The 20,409-nt window shown below is 46.4% G+C and overlaps 1 protein-coding gene across 4 annotated transcripts in view; it reads left to right on the top strand.

The window, feature by feature from the left end:
• Nucleotides 1-20,409, top strand: part of LOC143822353 (actin-binding protein WASF3-like) — a 53,473-nt gene that overhangs the window by 16,521 nt on the left and 16,543 nt on the right. For 3 of the 4 annotated variants that reach the window (XM_077307373.1, XM_077307375.1, XM_077307372.1), the window contains exons 2-5: nt 7,344-7,502; nt 11,105-11,239; nt 14,157-14,310; nt 15,645-15,762. In XM_077307373.1, the coding sequence (XP_077163488.1) occupies nt 7,370-7,502; nt 11,105-11,239; nt 14,157-14,310; nt 15,645-15,762 (540 nt within the window). In that variant the 5' untranslated portion in view covers nt 7,344-7,369. Of the gene's footprint in view, nt 1-7,343; nt 7,510-11,104; nt 11,240-14,156; nt 14,311-15,644; nt 15,763-20,409 lie in introns of those variants that run through there. The other variant, XM_077307376.1, reaches the window with a different exon arrangement.

Raw genomic sequence — 20,409 nt, 5'->3', positions numbered from 1 at the left:
CTGCTGCTCTACATGAAGGAGTCTCAAAGCGGCTTACATTCACCTTCCCTTTCCTCTCCCCACAACAGATGCCCTGTGAGGTGGGTGAAGTTGAGAGAGGCTTGATATTACTGAAGAAGAAGAGTTGGTTCTTAGATACTGCTTTTCTCTACGCGAAGGATGCTCAAAGCGGCTTACAGTCGCCTTCCCTTTCCTCTCCCCACAACAGACACCCTGTGGGGTGGGTGAGGCTAAGAGAGCCCTGATATTCCTGCTCGGTCAGAATAGCTTTATCAGTGCTGTGGCAAGTCCAAGGTCACCCAGCTGGCTGCATGTGGGGGAGTGCAGAATCAAGCCCGGCTCGCCAGATTAGAAGTCCGCACTCCTAACCACTCCACCAAGCTGACTCACCAAGCTGAATAACTAGCTCTATTCAACCCTGATGGCTGATCAGCACTGGCTGCTCAGGGCCTGCTTAAAGACCATCAGTGAGTTTGGTGGGTTCTGGAGGAGCTCCATTTCCCCCCTTTGTCCAACTTCTGCCCCCCTCTCCCAGTTCTTTTCCTTTCTTACTTTCTCTCTCTTTCCATTTGCAGCTTGATGTCCTAAGGATGGCAGAATGAGCTGTTGGCGCTAGACGCGTGTTTAATTGGCGGAGGAGAAAGTAGCTCTTCTGTTTAGCTCATTCAAGCACTTCCCGGATTTTTTCTCTTTGTGTCACCCTGCCTATCCACCCCCCCCCCCAGCCCACCATCCCCATGCTGCCCCATCTGAAATTCAAAATTAATTGATTGTTTTCAAGGCTGGCTGAGCCATGGGAATGGTTCGGATGGTTAACGGTTTGTTGCCAGATTAGTAATTGGAAATGTTTGCCTTCCATTCACCAGGGAACTGAATGGCTCAGAGTAAAGAACGCCGCTGTGTGCAAAGTTTTATGAACGCTCTAATTGAGAACATGGAAGAGAGATGTGAAGGCCAGGAGGCGGAAGGGGAAAAATTCGGGTGGGGGAGGGTTGGTTCCCCCACTCCCACCCTTGGACTTTTGTCAAATTTTCCAGTGGAAAAATTGGAAATTTGGGGGAGCACTGGAAAACATTCTCATGAATTGATTTATTTTTCAGAATGAATGGAATCCTAGCAGACACATGTTTATGCAAGTTGTTTAATGATGTAATGATATTTATTGTTTAAATGTGGTTAATTTTATCCACAATTAAGGGGATTCAGTATTTTTCATGATAGCTTTATGTAATCTAAAATATGCTGCTAAACCTACGATGAGATCATTTCTAATCATCATCCCCTTTATTTTTGTAACCCACCCTTCCTAACACTCAGGGCGGGTAACAACACAAATCCCACAATCGATAACATTATAAAATCAGATATAAATACCATAAATCCATTCTGTTCAAATATAATGCCCTCTTTTCTTTTCTCTTGTGGCGCAGAGTGGTAAGGCAGCAGACATGCAATCTGAAAGCTCTACCCATGAGGCTGGGAGTTTGATCCCAGCAGCCGGCTCAAAGTTGACTCAGCCTTCCATCCTTCCAAGATCAGGCAAAAGTCTTACTGACAAATTGGAGTTTTCAGCGCATGGTGTTCTCCGGGGAACATATTGGGAGAGACAGTCCCTCAGGTAGGCAGGGCCCAGACCTCATAGGGCCTGGAAGGCCAGCACCAAGACCTTGATCCTGATTCAGAGCTCTCCTGTAGCCAGTGCAGCTGTTGAGACCCCTGCAGCTGCCTTCTGGAACCCATCAGGAAATGAAACGTCACTTGATTCTTCCATGCCCCTCAACATCCTTGCTAGAGCGTCATGAGCACAGCCAATAGAGTGTGTTCGTTGCCACAGGCCACTGCCGAATTGACAAACCATGGGAAGCCAATTTACATGCCTCTCTTCTTTCTGAGCAGCTGGGTCCTTGTTAGCGGCAGACAATAGCCCACTTCCAAATGAGCGAAAAGAGAAGCATTTTTAGATTCGAAACACATTCTCGCCGATTTCAAGGATTGTAGAGAAATACACAAAAAACACTGCACCACCCTGTCATTTAAAAGAATGATTTGCACAAAGATAAACGCCTGTTAACTCTCTCATTACCTGAGAAACCAGAGTCCAGGAGCACCTTTAAGACCAACAAAGATTTATTCAAGGCTGAGCTTTCGAGTGCAAGCACTCTATGAAAGTGCCTGGCTTCCTGCCTGGCTCCTCTCCCCCCCCCCTTCAAGAAAAGAAAGAAAGAGGCTTGGCTCCCCCCCCCCCCACCTTCTGAGCCTCCCTAACCACGTGCAGAAGACTTTCCTGTTTTAATGGGGAGGGGGGGTGGAAGAGGAAGACCCGAGTTCAAAGCGATCTGAATTCAACAGGATTGACAATGGAATAAAGAAAGTAAGTGCAGACTCTGCCCTGGCTAATGAGGTTAGAAGCCGCCGCTCTTAACCATTATACCAATCTGAAAATGTTTCTTTTTTCAGTAAACCCTTAGCTTTGCCCTGTGCTAAAAAGAAATTAATTTACATTTCTGAGCCAAAGAGGATGCATCGAGAAAAGCTAGATTCCGGAACCCTGCGTAAATAAGGCAAAAGAAACAGATCTGCAGGTGTACTATTTTTTAGCACAAATTTTTACTGTTTTACGTAATTTATCCTGGCCTTGCTAGACACTAGAAGGCAAGGAGGTCTAATCACTGGAAATTCCATTTGTCTGTCTGTCGGAAGTGTCAAGTGGTGATACCGGTATACTTTGGAATGAATCTTGTCGTGATTTGTGTTTCTCTTGCGATATATTATCTGATTGGGTTAGTGCAAGATGGTGTCCTATTGGCTTTTCTTCCTGCTGTTCTCAGAACAACTCAAGGACAAAGTTTGAGTGACACTTTAAAAAAATTATATTTAACTAGCTTCAAAGCCCATTCCTAAGAACAGGCCTTGAAAGGGCCCCCTCCCCTGGCCCCTGGCCAGGCAGCTTAAGGTGGCCTTGGGCGGCAGCTCGCAGCCAAATCAAGTGGGGCTGGCAGGGGCTGGGCAGCCCATTAGCAGTGCCGGGACAGAGCTCCTTAGCAGTCAGCTAGTCAGCTCCTTAGCAATCCTTAACGAGCAATCAGCAGGCCGGGAGGCCCTCGTCTGCAGGCCCAGCCTAGCAAGGCCAGGAGGCCTTCCACCACGATCCTTTGGTCAGGGCCTCTCCCCTTACCTGCTGCTGGCTCCAGGCACTTAGGCGTCTGAGAGCAAAGAGGCTAGAGTCCAGGGCCGGAGGGCGGGAGCTTCAGGGGCAGGGCCAATCAGGGCAAAGCTGGCTGCACCCTGATTGGCCCTATTCCTACTTGGACAGCCGGACACGTCTCACTCCCTAGGATGTTTCATAAATAAATAGAGGAACAACAATGGATAAGGATTATTTTTTTAACATCAAAATACAACAACATGCACGGAACCTCAACAAACAATACACCCTGAAACTTCCATTAGCTATTATTACTTTTACCTAATCTTACTAATGACAATTCAAGTCCTTTGTCTCTAGTCTCTGGTGTCTAATACTTCAACCATCTACACATATTACAACCAAAATATTCTTCAGATAATTCATTAGATCAAGTCAAATTATATTGTAATCTTTCCTCCCTTTAATTAATTTGATATTAATTAATTTTTCCAAAAACATTAACTGGTTTAGCTTATTTTGCCAGTTATCCCCTGAAACTCTTTCTGTATTCTTCCAATTTGTAGCAATCACTATCTTGGCTGGCACAATTAGAAAATTTACTAACGTTTTGTTTTTACACTGAGCATTACTACCTATGACTATATTAAGTAGAACTAATTGAATTGAAGGCATTAATTTCTCTTTTATAATTTTTTTCAATTTCTATAAAAATTTCTTCCTAAAACAGTGTTATTTCAGGGCACGCCCACCACATGGGAATAAAAGTTATCTCCACCCCACAGACGGACGACAGAGAATGGGGTGGCTGGATGGAGTCCCAGAAGCAGTGGGTGCAAACTTAAATGGACTCCAGGGAATGGTAGAGGACAGGAAGGCCTGGAGGATCATTGTCCATGGGGTCGCGATGGGTCAGACACGACTTCGCACCTAACAACAACAACAACAACAACAACAACAACAACAACAACCATCCCACTACCCCTCCAGCAATTTTTATCTCCTGATTTCATCATATAGAAAATTCTTATTGGGGTGTAATACCATCTTTGTATAACTTTTAACCCATGTTCCTGGACTTTTCTTGATATTGAATTAAAAGGAACTTGTCTAAATAACTTAGGCCACTGTTTTTCATTCATAACTTGTAATTCTGACTTATACGTTTTTGATTGATTGGGAAGTTGCATATTGCTGATCTTATATACCTTATATATAAGTTATATTCCTCATGTTGTGTTAACCCCAACCATAAAATGATGCCAGGGTTTTTTCACAGAAATTAAACCCAAACTGACCAATGGCGGGAAGATCCCGTGTTCAGGATTGTATATAAATTGGGATTTTTTCCCAGGGTTTCTCAGTTCAGTTCTGCCTCTTGTCCCACCATGCCGATCTCGCTCTTTTCCACTGCTCCAGACAGATGAACGCTGTATCTCAATCTACCCCGCAAGGCTGTTGTGTGGATGGCACCCTCCCCCCCTCCAAGCTTCTCGCCCTGCCGCGACCCCTGTGAAAGGGTCGTTCGACCCCCAAAGGGGTCCTGACCCCCAGCTTGAGAACCACTGTTCTGCCCAATCTATAATATTTAAATGATAAGAAACTTAGTTGATACAGAATAGGTGTTAGTGGAGAGATTGCAGGAAATAGTTCTTTTCCTATTTTTTTCAAACCACGGTCAGGCCATAAAGGGTTGACAAAGAATTTAAATTTAACTTGTTTGCAGGAATATCATTAAATAATATTTGAAGGTCACCTGTTTCCTCCAAATTTAAGTTGTCAATATCTGATATGTTTACATTCCTTGGCTGAGATAAGAAAGGAATAATTGGAAGGCCTCATATTGGAATGCCTTAATTGGAATACCTCATAATATGACAAAATATTTGGTGTGCCCCAAACACCTTCTTTCATTGTAAGATATCTCAGTATTTTCACAGGCCTAGGTTTTTTTAAATTTACCAGCTTGTGTTTGCTAATGCTTTGAAGACTTATTTAAAATATGTCTGGGTAATACATAAAATAAGTATGATAATTTTGGGATCACAGTCAAATTGTGAAGACAGAAATTTCGAATGGTATGTCTACTTCACATGATTCTAAATTGGACGCCTTTACGGAGAGGCTGGAGAGGGTAGAAAATACAGCTTCAGAGACATTGAACTTAGCCACAGCTAACAAAGGCAAAATAATAAGTGTAAACAGAATAACTGGTGCTAGAAAGATAAAATGAAGACCAGAGAATTAATCTGATGTATTTTCAGAACAAACTGTGCAGGGAAAATCTCCGTATTCACGACATGGCTGAAAATCAGGGGGAAAAACCCATAACTGAATTTATGGCTTTATGGCCATCTTCTTGTATGCCAGAAAGACTTTGCAGGTGTGCAAAGAGCACTGGGTCCCAAAGTGGTGGGAGAGAAGAGCCCTAAACCTAGAGATGCTATTATTAGATTTAAAGGAAAAAGTACTGCAGGCACTTAAGTAAACAGCAACTGATGTATAATGGATCTCAGATGCAAATTTTACAAGACTTGGTTTCAGAAACGCTGAGAATATGACAAGACTGGAGGTGCTTCACAAATATATTAAAAGAAAATGAAATAAAATATAGATGGTTTTTTCCCTTTGTTTTAACAATTCATAAAGAAGGAAGGAAGCTTTCTGCCTTGAGCATTAAGTAAATGTTAAAAATATTTGAACTGGGGCTTCCACCTCCTACAAATATGCAACAGGGAAAACAGAACAGCAGAAGAGCTATAGCCGTGGTAAGGAAGCAAGTAAAATAATAATACAAAAAGAAAAGAAAAGAAATCCAAACGGGAAAAGACTTCTGATAGACAACAATGAAGCAAGATGAAACTTTTAAAATAACTGTGTTAAATTTTGGCAATTTTCAAGACCAAGGTTAAACTCTGGCAGTTCCAGGAAAGGTACTCAATATAGTTTAGTGGTAGGAACCAATCTATTACCCCCCCTTTTCATTATTCATTGTTGGTTTCTCCCCCCTTCCCTTTTCCCTCTTTTTCTGTCTCTTCTTTCTTTTTCCTTTTTTCTCCTTCTCTCTTTAGATTTAAATAGTTGGGGTCTAGCAGCCCCCGTGCCATTCCAACACCGGGCATAAGGGCCAGAGTTACGCCAGTGGCTCTTTTGGGTGGTTTTTCCTCTCAGAGTCAGAATGCAGCCATCACTTAGAATCATAGAATAATAGAGTTGGAAGGGACCTCATGGGTCATCTAGTCCAACCCCCTGCACTATTCAGGACACTCACATCCCTTTCGCTCATCTACTGTCAGCTACCACTCTTTTGCCTTCACAGAATCAGCCTCTCCGTCAGATGGCTATCCAGCCTCTGATTAAAAATCTCCAAAGATGGAGAACTCACCACCTGTTCCACTGAGATACTGCTCTAACTGTCAGGAACTTCTTCTGGATGTTTAGATGGAATTTCTTTTGCATTAATTTCATCCCCTCTCAGTCATCTCCTCTCTAGGCTAAACAGACCAACCTCCCCCAGCCTTTCCTCATATGTCTTGGTCTCTAAACCTCTCACCATCTTTGTTGCCCTCCTCTGGACACGTTCCAGTTTGTCAACATCCCTCTTCAATTGGGGTGACCAAAACTGAACACAGCACTCCAAGTGAGGCCGAACCAGAGCAGAGTAAAGCGGTACCATCACCTCCCGTGATCTGGACACGATACCTCGTTTAATACAGCTCAAAATCCCATTTGCCTTTTTAGCCACTGAGTCACACTTGTTCTTCAAGTGGTGGATGCCATGAACTGGGGGGGCAGCATCAAATGGGGAATGAGGCAGAAATGAGAGCTCATGCAGTGACTCTCAAAAGTTGCCACATATTTTGTTGGTCTTTAAGGTATTACGGGACTCTTGCTCTTATGCCGTAGACTTCCCATCCACCAGCGTCCTCCACCAGCACTCAAGAGCTGTTGTTATGGTGCCCATCAGAACTGGAAATCTCTCCCCTGCCCTCCTACAAATCCCTCCTCGGGTCCCACAAGGCCTGGTCTCCTTCCTCTCCGTTGCTGTTCATTTCAGAATGAAGAATATTCCTCCCTTTTTGGTTTGTTTGTGTGCAGTGCTCTATACAATGCTGTGTCCATTGCCTGCTCTCTACCAGCAGAGCTTTCAAAAGGGGGAAAGACACTATTTGTTGATGTTTCTCTTTTTTCCTCCAAGGTGAAGCTTCTTGATTCCCTGCCAAGATGCCGCTTGTGAAAAGGAACATCGATCCGCGCCACCTCTGCCGGGGAGCTCTCCCTGATGGCGTGACCAGCGAGTTGGAGTGCGTGACCAACAGCACCTTGGCCGCCATCATTAAGCAGCTGGGGAGTCTCAGTAAGTTGTAAGTCTTTGTGTGCTCCCCGCCGGCGGTCCTCTCTTCTGAAAGAGAAAGGCAGCCCGAAACCATTCTCTCTGCCTGTGGAGCAGGGATTCCCTGCAGGCTCCCTTGAGATGCTCGGAAAAGCTCGTAGGGCCTTCCCCAAATGGCTGCCGTGCCAGGGGTGGGCAAATCAAGAGGCTGAGCAGTTCCTCTGAAAGAGGGAGTTGCTTCTGAGTTGCTTCTGCAAACACAGTGGGGGTGCCTTGGGGGGGCTCCTGCAGGGGGGGGAGGCAGAGAAAAGCTGGAATGGGCTCTTTGCTTTGTGGGAGAGACTCGGTTTGGTTTCCGTTTCCAAGGAAACAAGAATATTCGCGTCCTTCCAGCTGCCAGGCAGGGTGGCCAACCCCAGATGTGCAAAGCCTACATGTGTGATCTAGCAGGGCGTGTGTGTCTCTTGACGCCTCTGTCCAGGAGCTCAGAGCTGTAGCTCAGAGCTCCCCCCTCTCCTTTGGTTCCTCTTCTCTTGGCTGAGAAGCAACTGGTGCCAAGAAATGTATCAGAGAGAACCACTTCACGGATGGCTTCTATTATCTCAGAGAGTTCGCTCATGGCTTTCTTCCTGTTTTCTTCTCTGGTCAAAGAAGGTTTTCATGCTCCAAAATGTTGTGCAATGTTCTTTGGCCAGAGATGAAAGGAGAACACCCTTCTGCTCTGTCTGATAAGGCTCTGTCTCAAGAACAAGGGGATCGTGCAAGATGTTGGCATCTGACCTGAAGAGGGTGTCTTATTTACCCTTTGTCCAGGGGGAAAGAGCCTGGCTCTGACATCTTGTGAGATTTTCCTGGCCTCGAGACAGATTCTTTTATAGACTTATATAAAAGCCAGGCTCTGCTAATTATGCATGCGCCAACCTGACCCAGCCCCCGCTCGCGCCTGCAGCATCCCAGGGAACATGGAAAATTACACGTTCCCTTGCTGCGGGTTTTCCAGAGCCCTGCGCCAGGCCAGGGCTTTGATGGCGGCAGCGTCATGCCTAATCAGGGCTGCCCTACTGCCACCATCCCGGGGTTCCTGCCCCGTGCATAATCAATCAAAGTGGCTTCCAATTGCTTTCCCTTCCTCTCCCCACAACAGACATCCTTGAAACTTTCTTCAGGCTTCGAGAAACCCCAGAAGTGGCACATTCAGGTGAAACATGTTTGGGAAGCAGAGCTGTGGCCACGCCCACCTGGCCCCCCCCTCCTTTCCGAGCCCATCATTGGCCATTTTGGGAGGTGGAGCACATCGATATGACCACATATGGTCATCTCACCCAATAAACATTGAATACATTAAAATATATATTAAAAATGTATTAACTCCCACCCATTCGGGAAACCCGTCTAGGGCCATCAAGAAACCCTAGGGTTTCATGGAGCCCTGGTTGAGAAGGCCTCACTGAAGGCAGGGAATGGCAACTGAGAGTGAGGGCAAGTGAAGACCATGCAAATAAATAGGGGAAGGGTCCTCCATAAAGGGGTGACATTTCCTGACACTTCCCAAAATGCTTGTAAAAGTCTTGCATATTTTTGCCTCAGCCTCAGTTGGTATATCCGGTGGGACAACTTGTTGCCATGTGACAGCTGCCAGGAGCCCCTAGCCCAGAAGGGCAGAGTGAGTTCCTTAGTTGCTAGTGGGCAAAGAATGCATGAAAGGCAGCCATTCTCCCCCACTTGAGCACGAGCACATGCTGGGGCTACTTTTAGACTCCTTCCAACTCTGTCTTGAGGTCAAAGCAGCTTGCTGGTTTTTTTCAGTCTTACTATACAAGAGAGGCATTCTCCCAGAGACGGCTTTCTAGAAGCCACGGTTTGGTCCCAAAAATAGGAGCAGGAATAACAACAGGCCAGCCTGAATTGGGGGCCGATTGAGGAACCCTGCACTGGATTCATTTGCGATTCCACTCCGTCCCTGCTCTCCAGTGCCCTGATTTTCTCAGAACTGCGCCTTTGACTGCTAACCTGTGAACCCCAAAGAGGTGCCAGGTGATCCCAGTAGTCTGCCCCAGACATCAGCCAGACAGTTACAAGTAAACGAAACCCCGTAAGTCAGTAAGAAGATCGTGGCACAGGACAGAGTTGCCGTGTACATGACGTGTCCAGGAGGCAGCAAAGATTGTTCCGGAAGGGGTGGTGGTGAGCGGAGGCAGGGGACGATCCTGGACTGGACAGCAGGGGCACAAGTCTGCCAGTTTGCATCCCTGAAATGTAAGAGGTCTGACATGGTTATTACAGGGAGTGGAAAAAATGCAGAGGCTCATTAGGAACTGCAGGCGAAAGGGATGGAGGGCAGCCATACCACCCCGCCCAAGGCTGGCTGAGGTGTCGGCTCTTGAGTTCAGACTCCCAGGCATCTGTCCTTTCCCCTGTGGGTTCCTGTCAGCTTGACAGTGCTTCTCAAATGGGCATTGCCACCCTGGGGAAGGAAGCCCCGTGGCCTGCATACTTGTCTACCTGTACAACAAACAGGTTGGCCATTGTGTGAGACTGGATGTGGGGCTAGAGGGACCACTGGTCTGATCCAGCAGGGGTCTTCTGGTGTTCCTAAACCTATTAGATAAGAATAATGTCCTTATCTGGATACTGTTTGCATTTGCCTCTGGTTCAGCTTGGGGAAAGCACCATATTTCCCTTTATTATTATTATTATTATTATTATTATTATTATTATTATTATTATTATTATTATTATTATTATTATTATTATTATTATTATTATTATTATATTTATTATATTTATTATTATTATATTTATTATTATATTTATTTCCCACCACTCCCTACAGGCTTGTGGCGGGTAACAATAGTCTTAAAATCCCCCATTAAAACCGCTATTAAAAGACTATAAAATACCCAACACGGCGGAAAATGCCACTCTCCCCTACCCGAACAAGGGCATTGGGGGATGGAGGGTGCTGGTGAATAATTCAGACCCCCAGGGGGGCAACGTTCTTCCTTGCCAATCCCAGCCTCAACCATAGACCTGGCGGAAGAGCTCCGTCTTACAGGCCCTGCGGAACACTGACAAATCCCGCAGGCCCCGCAGCTCACCTGGGAGCTCATTCCACCAGGTGAGGCCAGGACAGAGAGAGCCCAGGCCCTGGTTGAGGCTAGGTGCAATTCTCTGGGGCCAGGAACAATCAGTAGGTTTTCTCCCACAGAGCGTAGAGCGTTTTCACCTTTGATAGCTCTTCAAGAGCCTTATTTATTTATTTAAAACATTTCAGGGTCACTTTTCTAACCAACCAGGGTCCCCAAGCAGTAAACATTAAAGACTTGTACGCTTAAAAAGAATGTTTAAATCATAAAATAATTCAGTTAAAACACAGAACATACAACACCAGAACCAGGGCTGAGAATCAATGACTCTTCTTAGGGGTCTGCCAAAAATCCTCCCCTGCAGGTGAGGCCCTGAGAGAGAGAGAGAGAGAGAGAGAGAGAGAGAGAGAGAGGTACAAATCCCCCTGAGGAAGGAACTCAAATGTTTTGGTGGTGCCACAGCAAAGGAGGCCCTTTCCTGGGCTGCCGTCCACTTAGCCTCGTGCATTTTTATTAACCATTTATGTTGTGTTCTTTCAGGCAGACACGCTGAAGACATTTTTGGAGAACTGTTCAACGAAGCCAACAGCTTCTGCCTGCGGATGAACTCTCTGCAGGAGCGGGTGGATCTGCTGGTGATCAAGGTCACTCAGTTAGACTCCACGGTGGAGGAAGGTAACTAACTTCAGGGATGATGGCCCCCATGTTTCCTATTGATTGCCTCAGGAACAGCACAGGGGTGAGAAGTGGGGTGGTGAAATCCAGAGAGATCCTTGCAGAAATCTGCATGAAGCTGTCTTTTGAAGCAGACCCTGGGCCCCTTAAGGTCGCTGAACAGCATTCAGGGAAAGAGGATTCCTTCTGACAGTTACTTCAAGACCGGAGCAGCTGTGTCATGCTCTGCAAGGAGCCTATACCTTCTTGCAGCCCGATCCCGACTGAATAAATAAACTATCTTTGAAACAATTTTCCCCAGATTGTGTATTCCCCTCCCCCTCCCGCTTTTGTTTAAAGAGAACTGCTATCTTGTAAGCAGTTGGCAGGGACTGTTCTGGACCTTAAAAGGACTTGGTGCTTTGAGCTGCAAAAGTCAACAGGGGAAAAGAAGGCCGGCCTCTGTCCCAAGATGCTGCTGATCTAAATGTGGACTGTGGGAGAGACAGCAGAGGAAGGGAGAGAAGGAAAGAATAAAAGGAATAGAAATAGAAGGCGGGGGAGGAAGGAATCTCTCAGGCAGTCTGCTGGGTGGAGCACCAAGTCATTTTGAAAGCATTTGTGGTTCTTTAAAAATTGCTGCAAGGCCACAATCTGGGCAGGGCAAATAACACTCAAGTCTTCCCCCCACTCTAGTCTCCCCCTTTCAGGCACAGAAGGTGGAGGGGCTACGGTTGCCAGCGTTGTGTTGGGAGGTCCCTGGAGACTCTGGGGGAAGAGCTGGGAGTAGGTGGGAGTTGGGGTGGGGAGGGTACTCAGTGGAGAATGATGTTATGGAGTCCCCCCATGCAAAGAGCCATTTTCTCCAGGGGAACTGATCTCTTTAGACTGGAGATGACCTGTAATTCCCCAGGTCCCCCCTGGAGGATGGCATTCCTGTCTGGGACCATTGCAGTACCTCCCCCCCCTCCCCCCAGTGCCCACTGCTTCCAAGGGGAGAATTAAGCAAACAACACAAAAGGGAGAGACAAACTCAACTGAAAATATTCCAGTTTTGTTAAGAGGCTTCTTGGGACGTGCTCATCCCCTGGGAATGCTCGCAACTTGTGCAGTCTGATATGCAGACTCCTAATGCTTTTAATTTTGCATGTGTGCACACAATATAATAAATGTTTAATTTGTTGTTTTGTTCAACCTTCTTGACAAGATAAGGGGGAAATTTCCCTGCAAGCCAATTAAAGTGCAATTTCAAACCACCTCCCTGAGAGGTTTGCCAGTTCTGAGCTGAGAAACCCCTGGGGAGAGGAGGGCCTTTGGTGGGGATCAAGACCATAAAACCCTCCCTGCAGTGCTGCCATCTCCTCCAGGGGAACTGGTCTCTACTGTCTGGAGAGCAGCAGTGATGCCAGGAGAACTCCAGGCTCCACCAGGAGGTTGGCAACTGCAATCACAAACCTTCTGATCACCTCTTCCCTTCAGAAGCAGAACTCAATATTTAAATGGGGATTTTTCAGCAAGGAGGGATGTGTAATTAGATTTGGACATGCCAAGACAGGTGTGCAGCTGTTTGTCGACTGGAGGCTCTTCCTGCCCAGGACCAGCACTGGACACCCCTTCCCCTGTCCTGCCAGGACCCTTCTGCCTTCCCCTCCCAAACAGCTAGAGAAGGCCACACCCCCGGGGCCCAGAACCCATTGGGCAATAGGCCACAGACACGCTGGCTGTCCTCTGGCTCTGCCTCCAGGGCCAATCCGCTGTTGGCATTGGACACATGGCAATGCCTCTGTGAGTTGTTGATTGGCCAGTTATTCCCCCCCCAAAAAAATGCATTGACCAAGGCTGTCCACCTTAATTTAATAGTCCTTGCCTTCTAGAGTGACCATATTTTGAAAAGCCAAAAAGAGGACATATTTCCCAACTGACTACTTCCAAGGAGTGACCACTATGACCAGCCTCAACACTAGGAGAGGTGGGAGAAGGAAGGGGAAGATCAGCTTCTGCCACACCTCCCCCATGAGGGATTCTAGCTGGGGACAGAAGCGACACAAATCTGGAAATGTTTTAAATCTTCAGTCTATGTGTTGAGGTTGTTACCTATCCTGAGCCCCACTTTTCTCTTGGACATTTGACTTACGAGTGGGAATTCTGGGTTGCTGCTGATGCGGATTCTGAAGGATAGTTTTCGTCTTCCTGGTGTGGTGTTAAGGTTGGGTGTGAAATAAATCACAGCCTTTCACAATGTAGACCTACACATGAAGCTGCCACATGCTGAATCGGTCCCCCTGTCCATCAAAGCCAATTTAGTCTTTTCCATGGCTGTAGCTCCCCAGGGCTTACGTAGAAATCTTACACAGAGGGCTTCCACATCTTCTTTTATCGGGAGAGGCATGCCAGCGGTTGAACCTGGGACCTGCTGCATGCCAACCAGATGCTCTACCACTAAACTATGGCCCTTTGGTAAATGCAGTGGAATAGGCTGCCTAAGGAGGTGGCGAGCTCCCCCTCACTGGCAGTCTTCAAGCAAAGGCTGGATACACACTTTTCTTGGATGCTTTAGGATGCTTAGGGCTGATCCTGCGTTGAGCAGGGGGTTGGACTAGATGGCCTGTATGTCCCCTTCCAACTCTATGATTCTATGCTTCTATGCTTCTATACCGTTGCCCTCTTCTGATTCAGCACCCTAACATTGTCTACTGGTAACAGCTCTCCAAGCTAAGGCAGGGGTCTTTCATATCCTCTGGTCCTTTTCTACGTGGAGAAGCCAGGGATTGAACCTGGGACCTTCTGCATGCCAAGCAGGTGCTCTACTTCTGAGCCACAGCCCCTCCTGGTCTGAATGGTGCAAGTAATTTGGGGAAAAGTCTGATGTGCAACAGGAACATTATCCCTCCCTGTTTTTCTCCTCCTCCCTTTCCCTGCTGTCTCTTCTGCTTCATAGTTTCTCTGCAAGACATCAACATGCGGAAAGCGTTCAAGAGCTCGACCATCCAGAACCAGCAGGTGGTCTCTCGCAACTCCATCCCTAACCCGGTCATGGAGATGTACCAGCGCTGCGATAAGCCCCCACCGCTCAACATCCTCACGCCATACAGGTGGGCAGAAAGGCCTTGTGGCCATCACGGAAAGCCATGGAGGAGTCGGAGATGGATGCTCAGCTTGGGTTGCGTCTGGTGGCTGGATGCTCTCTCGTAGAATCCGAGCGTTTCCTGTCCTGAAGGTTTTCTTCCCGGGCTCTGGAGAAGACGTGCCTCTTGCTTCCTCTGCAGGGACTGTTGTGGAGCGCCACCACTGTGCCCTTATTTTACAGTATTTCACAGTGGAAGAAAAATTCAGGCCTTAAGGGGTAAACTCTGCAGTGGGAGGGGAGACGAGGGGAAAATGAGAGCTTGATTTATGAGGATGGATCATCCCTCCGAGACTTCTGGGTCTCCTCTTCCAAGGCTGCCACTGGTCTGGTTCAACCTGAGTTTCGATCAGGCGGGCTGGGGACCACCGGATCTGGCCTGAGTCAGTGTTTGGTTCCGTTCCCCCTTTGGTCTTTCTTCCTCCCAAGTACTGTGAGAAGCTTTGCATTTGGCTCTGTCTCTCCTTAGGCCACCATTTTGTATTTGGCCACCCCTCCTAGGGCAGCCATTTTTGGCGCGGCCCTTACTGCCTCCTCTCAAATTTCCAAAGGTACCCACTGGCTCAGAAGGCTGGGGATCCTAGTCTAGTGCAACCCCGCTTGTGGTCCTTTGGATATCTGTGTGCTGCGCATAAGAAGCAGCTGAATGGCCAAGCTATGGATCAGGAAGTCCTTGGTTTGAAAACCGCCTCTGCCATTCTGCTCATGCTCAGCAAGCCACCTGTAAAATGGGCTCAGCAATGCTAAATCCAACTTGCAGTCTTACAAATGGGAAGTGTTTATTGGATACTAGGGGTGTGTGTTATAAATAGTCTTTTGCTGCTCTCCGTTTTTTCAGAAACCTCAAGTGGCTGAACTCCAGGGCTGGCTAGCCAGCCGTACCTTGAGAGCTGAGAGCTGTAAAGAGCAGCAGGCTGCAGTAGACGCTGTGTCAGGGTCTGTGCCCACCTTGCAGGGCTCTGTGTGGGTGCTGGCTTTTCCTTGTTCCAGTACTGGTAACAGAAGAGCGAGTATCCTCAGCTCTATGAAGCAGACAGAAACCAAATATGTATTTCAAATCAGAAATGCTGCCCAATCCCATTGGATTACTTATCATTATCTAGGCCAAGGGTGGCCAAACTATGGCTCTCCAAATGTCCATGGACTACCATTACCATGAGCCCCTGCAAGCGTGCCGGCAGGGGCCCATGGAAGTTGTAGTCTGTGGACATCTGGTGAGCCAAAGTTTGACCATCTCTAGGCTATTCTAAGGTTATGCTTCATTGTCTCTGTTTCTCTTTCCAACCAATTTGTTCATCTCAGAGATGACAAGAAAGACGGCCTGAAGTTCTACACAGACCCATCCTATTTCTTCAACCTGTGGAAAGAGAAGATGCTGCAGGCCACAGAGGACAAAAGGAAAGAGAAAAGGAGGCAGAAGGTAAACGTGGGAGGGAGGCCATGCGAGGCAAATGCTTCACAGTATAGCATCTGTCAAAATCTGAATATGGGGATCTTCACGGCCCCATTCTAAACAGGATATTATTCCTCATTGACCCCATTTCGAGTAAAGTGACACAGGGATGGGGATTTCACACAGCCAATTCATTTGTTCTGTTCATGAGCCATCTCGGAGACACAAAAGCCATTTCAAACAGTGGAGTTCACCCTCCCTTTTTTCCTGTGTGATCTTTCTCAGAGTTGTGATTTGGGTTTTTTGAACACTCTGATCATAGAATCATAGAATAATAGAGTTGGAAGGGACCTCATGGGTCATCTAGTCCAACCCCCTGCACTATGCAGGACACCCACAACCCTATCGCTCATCTACTGTCACCTGCCACCCCCTTGAGCCTTCACAGAATCAGCCTCTCCATCAGATGGCTCTCCAGCCTCTGTTTAAAAATTTCCAAAGATGGAGAACCCACGAGGAAGCCTGTTCCACTGAGAAACCGCTCTAACTGTCAGGAACTTCTTCCGGATGTTTAGATGTAATTTCTTTTGAATTAATTTCATCCCATTCATTCTGGTCTGTCCCTCTGGAGCAAGAGAGAACAATTCTGCTCCATCCTATATGGCACCCCTTTAAATACTTGAAGATGGTTATCAGATCCCCTCTCAGTCATCTCCTCTTTAGGCAAAACAGACCAAACTCCCCCAACCTTTCCTCATACGCTTTGGTCTCCAAACCCCTCACCATCTTTGTTGCCCTCCTCTGGACACGTTCCAGTTTGTCAACATCCCTCTTCAATTGGGGTGATCAAAACTGAACACAGTACTTCAAGTGATGCCGAACCAGAGCAGAGTAAAGCGGTACCATCACCTCCCATGATCTGGACATGATCCTCCGTTTGATACAGCCCAAAATCCCATTTGCCTTTTTAGCCACTGAGTCACACTGCTGAATCATGTTCAATGTATGGTCTACTAAGACTCCTAGATCCTTTTCGCACATGCTACTGCCAAGACAAGTCTCCCCCATCTTATATTGGGGTATTTGGTTTTTCCTACCTAAATGCAGAACCTTACATGTGTCCCTATTGAACATTTTATTCAGCTTAGCCCACTTCTCAAGCCTATCAAGATCATCCTGTATTCTGTTGCTGTCTTCAGTTGTGTTTGCTACCCCTCCCAGTTTAGTATCATCTGCAAAATTAATAAGTATCCCCTCTAATCCCTCATCCAAATCATTTATAAATATGTTGAACAACACAGGCCCCAGGACAGATCCTTGGGGTACTCCACTTGTCACTCTTTTCCAAGAAGATGCTGAATTATTAACAAATACCCTCTGGGTACGATTTGTCAACCAGATATTGATCCACCTGACAGAATTATGATCCATACCGCATTTTACCAACTTGCGAACAAGAATATCATGTGGAACTTTATCAAAAGCTTTACTGAAATCCAGATAAACTATGTCCATGGCATTCCCCTGATCCCAGAAGGTAGTCACTTTATTGAAAAAAGACATAAGGTTGGTCATGACTTGTTCTTGAGAAACTCATGCTGAGTCTTAGAAATCACAGCTCTCAGTTCCAGCTGCTCAAGGACCGAGTGTTTGATTATTTGTTCCAAAATTTTGCCAGCTACAGATGTCAAGCTGACAGGTCGATAATTACCCGGATCCTCCTTTTTCCCTTTCTTGAAGATGGGGACAACATTGGCCCGCCTCCAATCGTCTGGCACCTCACCTGTTCTCCAAGAAGTGTCAAAAAGAATGGACAGAGGTTCAGAGATGACATCTGCAAGTTCTTTTAGTACCCTTGGATGCAGCTCATGTGGCCCAGAAGACTTTGTTTCATTTAAAGAAACTAGGTGTTTGTGGACTGTTCCAACAGTGATCCTAGGCCACCATTCCCATCTCCCCTGTTGTGTTACGTCTTTGCCACATTGATTTCACATTGATTTCACATCGAGAGGATGTGGATGCTGCACTTTGTGAGCAGCTTGAGAAAATATCCAAGCGGCAGGACCTTGTCATCATGGGTGACTTCAATTTCCCAGATGTGTGAGGGGAAACAAACTCTGCGAAGCGTCCTCTGTCATGCAACTTTCTGACCTGCCTGGCTGACAATTTCATTTATCAGATGGTAGAGGAACCCACAAGAGGTTCAGCCGTACTGGACTTAATACTGACCAACAAGCAAGAGTTGGTGGATGAGGTGAAGGAGGTGGGGACCCTAGGGGGAAGTGACCATGTCCTCATAGAATTCCTTTTGAGATGGGGAGCCAAGGAAGCTTGTAGCCAGACGCGGATGTTGGATTTTCGTAGGGCAAACTTTAATAAACTCAGAGACATGATGAGTGTCATACCATGGACGAGAATGCTGGAAGGGAAGGGAGCATGTGAAGGGTGGGCGCTACTCAAACAGGAGCTATTGCATGCTCAATCAATGACTATCCCAGAAAGACGAAAACACTGCAGGAGCTCTAAGAAGCCTATTTGGATGAACAGAGAACTTCAAGAGGAACTAAGAAAGAAAAGGAAAATGTTCAGGAAATGGAGGGAAGGACAGAGCTCTAAAGAAGAGTACCTACAGGTTACTAGGCATTGTAGATCAATCATAAGAAAGGCCAAAGCTGAGAGTGAGCTAAGATTGGCCAGGGAAGCCCATTGTAACAAGAAAAGATTTTTCAGTTATGTGAGGAGCAAACGTAAAGTAAAGGAGGCAATAGGCCCACTGTTGGGTGCGGATGGACAAACTCTAACGGAAGATGCAGAGAAAGCAGAAAGTCTTAGTGCCTTTTTAAAATCTGTTTTTTCCCATAGGTCAAAGTCTTTAGGCACATCTAGAGATGGCCATAGCCAAAGGACAGTGTCTGGGTGGCAGGTTAACATGGATAGAGAGGTTGTCGAGAGGCATTTAGCTGCACTGGATGAGTTCAAATCCCCTGGTCCGGATGAAATGCACCCGAGAGTACTCAAAGAACTTTCCAGAGAACTTGCACAGCCCTTGTCCATCATCTTCGGAACCTCTTTAAGGACTGGAGATGTCCCAGAGGACTGGAAGAGAGCAAATGTTATTCCGATCTTCAAAAAAGGGAGGAAGGATCACCCGGGAAACTACAGACCAGTGAGTCTGACCTCTGTTGTGGGGAAGATAATGGAGCAGATATTAAAGGGAGCGATCTGCAAACATCTGGAGGACAATTTGGTGATCCAAGGAAGTCAGCATGGATTTGTCTCCAACAGGTCCTGCCAGACCAACCTGGTTTCCTTTTTTGACCAAGTAACAGGCTTGCTGGATCGGGGAAATTCGGTTGATGTCATTTACCTGGATTTTAGTAAAGCTTTTGGCAAGGTTCCCCATGATGTTCTGATGGATAAGTTGAAGGACTGCAATCTGGATTTTCAGATAGTTAGGTGGATAGGGAATTGGTTAGAGAACCGCACTCAAAGAGTTGTTGTCAATGGTGTTTCATCAGACTGGAGAGAGGTGAGTAGCGGGGTACCTCAGGGCTCGGTGCTCGGCCCGGTACTTTTTAACATATTTATTAATGATCTAGATGAGGGGGTGGAGGGACTACTCATCAAGTTTGCAGATGACACCAAATTGGGAGGACTGGCAAATACTCCGGAAGATAGAGACAGAGTTCAACGAGATCTGAACACAATGGAAAAATGGGCAAATGAGAACAAGATGCAATTTAATAAAGATAAGTGTAAAGTTCTGCATCTGGGTCAGAAAAATGAAAAGCATGCCTACTGGATGGGGGATACGCTTCTAGGTAGCACTGTGTGTGAACGAGACCTTGGGGTACTTGTGGACTGTAAACTAAACATGAGCAGACAGTGTGATGCAGCGGTAAAAAAGGCAAATGCCATTTTGGGCTGTATCAACAGGGGCATCACATCAAAATCACAAGATGTCATAGTCCCATTGTATACGGCACTGGTCAGACCACACCTGGAGTACTGTGTGCAGTTCTGGAGGCCTGTGAAAAAAATATTTTCACAGTCAGAGTAGTTCAGCAGTGGAATAGGCTGCCTAAGGAGGTGGTGAGCTCCCCCTCACTGGCAGTCTTCAAGCAAAGGTTGGATACACACTTTTCTTGGATGCTTTAGGATGCCTTGGGCTGATCCTGCGTTGAGCAGGGGGTTGGACTAGATGGCCTGTATGGCCCCTTCCAACTATGATTCTATGATTCTATGATTCTATGATTCTATGATCACCATTTCCCTCACAAGAGAAGACTGAGGAGAAGTAGGAGTTAAGTAGTTCAGCCCTTTCTTCATCATCATATTTTATAATTTCACTTTCTTGTCCTCGCAGTGTCCTTATTCTTTTTCTTGCTTGAAATATAACTAAAGAAGCCTTTTTGTTATGTTTAGCATTGCTTTCTAGCCTAAGCTCATATTGAGCTTTAGCTTTTCTAACACTCCCCTTACAATTATTGGTTATTTGTTTATACTCATCCTTGGTAATTAGGCCTTCCTTCCATTTCCTAAATGACTCTTTTTTATTCCTCAAATCATTTGACAACTGCTTATGGAGCCAACTTGGCTTCCTTAGGCTCCTTCCATCTTTTCTTCTCAAGGGAATTGTTTGTGATTGAGTCTTCAGTATTTCACTTTTAAGAA

The sequence above is a fragment of the Paroedura picta genome, chromosome 13 (assembly GCF_049243985.1).
Source record: "Paroedura picta isolate Pp20150507F chromosome 13, Ppicta_v3.0, whole genome shotgun sequence".
Taxonomy (NCBI): Eukaryota; Metazoa; Chordata; class Lepidosauria; order Squamata; family Gekkonidae; genus Paroedura; species Paroedura picta.
This window is presented reverse-complemented; position numbering and strand designations above follow the sequence as displayed.